This window comes from Chaetura pelagica, unplaced genomic scaffold (assembly GCF_000747805.2).
Source record: "Chaetura pelagica isolate M959 unplaced genomic scaffold, ChaPel_1.0 scaffold264, whole genome shotgun sequence".
NCBI classification, from domain to species: Eukaryota; Metazoa; Chordata; class Aves; order Apodiformes; family Apodidae; genus Chaetura; species Chaetura pelagica.
In genome coordinates, this window is record NW_009953064.1 from 726,521 (window position 1) to 731,161 (window position 4,641).

The 4,641-nt window shown below is 57.6% G+C and overlaps 1 protein-coding gene across 1 annotated transcript in view; it reads right to left on the reverse strand.

Moving 5' to 3' along the window:
• Positions 1-1,050: 1,050 nt before the first annotated feature.
• KLHL30 (kelch-like family member 30) overlaps positions 1,051-4,641 on the reverse strand; it is a 7,300-nt gene continuing 3,709 nt past the window's right edge. Inside the window, exons 5-8 of the mRNA XM_009996728.1 lie at positions 3,894-4,049; positions 3,611-3,799; positions 2,899-3,044; positions 1,051-1,302 (exon numbers count right to left, since the gene is read on the reverse strand). Of these exons, the coding sequence (XP_009995030.1) occupies positions 1,051-1,302; positions 2,899-3,044; positions 3,611-3,799; positions 3,894-4,049 (743 nt within the window). The remainder of the gene's footprint in view (positions 1,303-2,898; positions 3,045-3,610; positions 3,800-3,893; positions 4,050-4,641) is intronic.

Below are 4,641 nucleotides of genomic sequence, written 5' to 3' on the forward strand. Positions count from 1 at the left end.
CGTCCTGCTGCTGGGAGGGCGGCCCTGGCCCCGCCTCGGGGCCCCTGAGGGCTCTACAGGGCCCGCCCCGCTGCCAGGAGTGGGGCACACTTCCCCTAACGCTACCCCACGACCCGCAGCGCTCCTCGACATGTGGTTAATGCGCCCTAACCCAGAGCAGATAAACCATCACACAATAGCGGCAGAGCTGGATGTCCCAGTGCCGGTGGTGGCACAGGCAGTGTACCCCTGTGCTCACCCCATCCCAGGTGTTCTCTGCCACCAGCTGCCAGCAGAGACAGGGACAGGGCAGGTAGCACTGCTGAGCTCTGTCTCAGCACCAGGAGCCACTGAGGTGCTTCATGATGACCTCTTGGGACACTTGCCAGGGGTGTGTGCTGCACATCCTGGGAGAGAAACTGGGATGAAGCATCCCCCTTGTGCCACCCGAGGACACAAAGCATCCCAAAGCTGCTTCATCTCTATCACATGTCATTCTACTCCATGGGGTGCTGGAGCAAGTCTGACACTTCCACAGGTGCCAGAGAGCTCTTGTTTCCTCAGACTGGATGTCAACCTGAAAGGGGGCGGGGGGGGGGACACACACATGGCTGGAGCCATAGCCGTCAGGCAGCAATGCCACTCAATTACAGAATGGGCCACACTTTGAGAGGCCTTAACATACCCTAAAAGCTTTGAGATTTTTTGGCAAGGGGAATAGAGAAAAAAAACCCAACAACCCACCTCAAAAGCACTACACAAACAAAACCACCACCCCCCTCCAAAAACACAAACCACAACCAAAACACCACAATAAAACACCACCAAAACAAAACAACCAACCACCACCCCAAAATCAAACAAAAAAAAAGAGCATTAGCCAAAGCATGTTTATAAGGAAAAATAATTTCCCTGCAGGGGAGGGGAAGAGGCTCCCCAGAGCCCTAGGCAGCCTGGCAGAGGGGTTTCAATCCTGCCTCTCCCCACCCCTGCAGAGCTGAACAGGCAGAGGGAAGAGGTGAGAGGGGTACCATGACTGTGCAGGGTGACAGGCCACACTGGGTGCTTTTCCTACCATCCATGGTCACCTTGGAAAGCCTCTGTCCACTTGGAGGTGTCCATGAAGATGGATGAGGAGCTGTGGAAGAGCCAGAGGCATGGCAGGGAGCCCTCCCGCGTCCAGAGGTCCTTGGTGCAGTCATACACCTCCATCTCCACCCGGTAGTCCCCATCCATGCCCTTCCAGTGGCCGCCTGTGACAAAGAGCCGGTCGCCCAGTGCCACCATCCCACCGTTCTCATGGAGTGTGTGGAGCAGCTGCACCTGTGGAGGGACAGGGCGAGATGCTCAAGGACCATCCCAAACCCCCCAGGGTTGGGGCTGCTGCAGGGAACAGGGGGTCTAGAGGGCAGAAGGGCCAGGCTGGATTTTTCCGGATTGCACAGGCAGGAGCCTTGCACACTCTGTATAAGGGGGGTGCTGGAAAAAGCGGGGGTGTCCTGTGGGGCTTGTGCAGGTTGAATGCCACTTAAAACCATTAACTCATGGTGACATCCATGCTCCTAAGTGCAGGTGAGGAGATGGAGTAGTGAGGGAAGGACTGGGGCAATTTTGGCTCTGCAGGGGTTAATAGAGCCGAGGGACAAGTGGGAGGAAGAGAGGGGGTTCTGGCACCCAGTGGGAGGGGGTGCAAAGGTATGGTTGTGGGGTGCTAGCAGGGAGAGAACAGCTGCCCCAGCTCCCTGGGAGGGTAACTGTGCCCAGTCCTCTATCCCTCTACCTTCTGCCAGATGTTGGCCTCTGGGTTGTACACGTAGACCTTCTTGGTGTTGTCCCCAATGAGGTAGATGAGCCCACGCAGGGTGGCACAGCGTGGTGCTGACAGGTACTTGGGGATGAAGGGAGATGTGATCACACTCCACAAATCTGCAAGGAGCAGCCATCAGCAGTGCATCCCACCCTGGGCTCTAGATGCAGCTGCCAGTGACCAAAAAAAGCACTGCCAAGCTCATGGCTATTTAAGGGGCAGTTTAAAAGGGAGGGGACAGAGAGGCTGGGCAGGATTGTACCCACGGTCCCCACCCCACACAAGAAGCTTGCATAAAAAAAAAGTGGGGGAGCTAGTGTTGGCAGTGGTGGTGTGGGATGGGGGAGACCACCGCAGCTTGCAGAGGCTGCCCAAGGAGGTGGCATTGTCACAGGGCTTAGTTTCTCTCTTAGGCAGACAGCTTCCCACATCCCCCTGCCCCATGGATCCTGATCTACTGAAGCTCAGGTCTGGACTGTGCTGAAGGGCTGTGACTCAGCTCTGTGCTGCAGACAGCTCTGCTACTGGCTGGCCCTGGCCCCACGCTCCCATTTAGCACCTAGTGGCATCCTGTGGGACCATGCCTGGTGGCACACGATGCCCACTTGCCTCGGGATCCCCCTCAGTCCTGCTCCCTGGGAAGGCATTGATTGGTAGGTTTGTTGGCAGTGGGGCCACCTCTCACCTTGGACAGGGTTGTAGCACTGCAGGGTGAGGGCATTGTACTTGACAGCGCAGGAGCCCACCAGGTAGAGCTTGCCCAAGCAGCTGGCAGCTGCAGAGCCTTGCACACTCTGTATAAGGGGGGTGCTGGAAAAAGCGGGGGTGTCCTGTGGGGCTTGTGCAGGTTGAATGCCACTTAAAACCATTAACTCATGGTGACATCCATGCTCCTAAGTGCAGGTGAGGAGATGGAGTAGTGAGGGAAGGACTGGGGCAATTTTGGCTCTGCAGGGGTTAATAGAGCCGAGGGACAAGTGGGAGGAAGAGAGGGGGGTTCTGGCACCCAGTGGGAGGTGGTGCAAAGGTATGGTTGTGGGGTGCTAGCAGGGAGAGAACAGCTGCCCCAGCTCCCTGGGAGGGTAACTGTGCCCAGTCCTCTATCCCTCTACCTTCTGCCAGATGTTGGCCTCTGGGTTGTACACGTAGACCTTCTTGGTGTTGTCCCCAATGAGGTAGATGAGCCCACGCAGGGTGGCACAGCGTGGTGCTGACAGGTACTTGGGGATGAAGGGAGATGTGATCACACTCCACAAATCTGCAAGGAGCAGCCATCAGCAGTGCATCCCACCCTGGGCTCTAGATGCAGCTGCCAGTGACCAAAAAAAGCACTGCCAAGCTCATGGCTATTTAAGGGGCAGTTTAAAAGGGAGGGGACAGAGAGGCTGGGCAGGATTGTACCCACGGTCCCCACCCCACACAAGAAGCTTGCATAAAAAAAAAGTGGGGGAGCTAGTGTTGGCAGTGGTGGTGTGGGATGGGGGAGACCACCGCAGCTTGCAGAGGCTGCCCAAGGAGGTGGCATTGTCACAGGGCTTAGTTTCTCTCTTAGGCAGACAGCTTCCCATATCCCCCTGCCCCATGGATCCTGATCTACTGAAGCTCAGGTCTGGACTGTGCTGAAGGGCTGTGACTCAGCTCTGTGCTGCAGACAGCTCTGCTACTGGCTGGCCCTGGCCCCACGCTCCCATTTAGCACCTAGTGGCATCCTGTGGGACCATGCCTGGTGGCACACGATGCCCACTTGCCTCGGGATCCCCCTCAGTCCTGCTCCCTGGGAAGGCATTGATTGGTAGGTTTGTTGGCAGTGGGGCCACCTCTCACCTTGGACAGGGTTGTAGCACTGCAGGGTGAGGGCATTGTACTTGACAGCGCAGGAGCCCACCAGGTAGAGCTTGCCCAAGCAGCTGGCAGCTGCAAAATTGCTGACGTACTTGGGGGCTGGGCTGATGGCACACCAGCTCTTGTTGTAGGGGTCATAGCGCTCCACCTCCACGGCATCCACCGTTGTCCCTGCAGGGTGGTGGGACACTGCAGCCACCCCACTGCTCTGGGGCACCCCTGGACCCCTGCCCCAGCAGTGCTTGTGGGGTTGTTGCAGCCTTACCCCCAATAACATAGACCTCGCCATTGAGGACGGCGCTGGTGTGGTTTGTCCGGGCTCTCAACATGGAAGCAATGGGCTTCCAGGCCCCGTCCTTGAGGCAGAAGCACCAGGCCTGGGTTGTCGACCATGTGTCATTTTGGGATCCTCGGGAGCCACCTAGGGAGGGATGGTTCATGTGGGCCACACCCTCTGAGCACAGCCATCCTTGGGCATCCTTTGCCAGTGGCTGGCTCCACCCAAGCGAGAAAGGCGAGGACTTTGCTCAGAGAGGGCAGCCCCTGGCTCCGTGCCAGAACCCCATACCCGTATCTTTGTCCTCCATCCCCACTCCTTGGGGACACCCCACCCTGCACCAGCAGCCCCAGCACCTACCTGTGACATACACATCATTGTTCAGAGCCACCAAGGAAAAGCCCCATTTGTTGTAATCAGGGAAGTCGGGCAGTGCCATCCATTGCCCTGAAACCCAGCAGAGAAAGGAATGATGCTTTCAAGCCAGCCCTGTTTCACTCTTCCCTCCCCCCCCAGCGCCCAGTGCCCCTCCTGACACCAGATTGTTTGGCAAGAGGTGGCTTTGGGGTAAACAGAGAATTAAACGACATGTGGGGGCGCGGAGGGTGTGGACTTACCCTCCCCCTGCTGTGGGCACTTACTGCTTTTGGGGTTGTAGAAGGCAAAGTTCCTGGGTGTAGCCGGCATCTCGAGCTCCCCCGCCTCATCCTCGCTCTCCTCCAGCATACGGCCACAC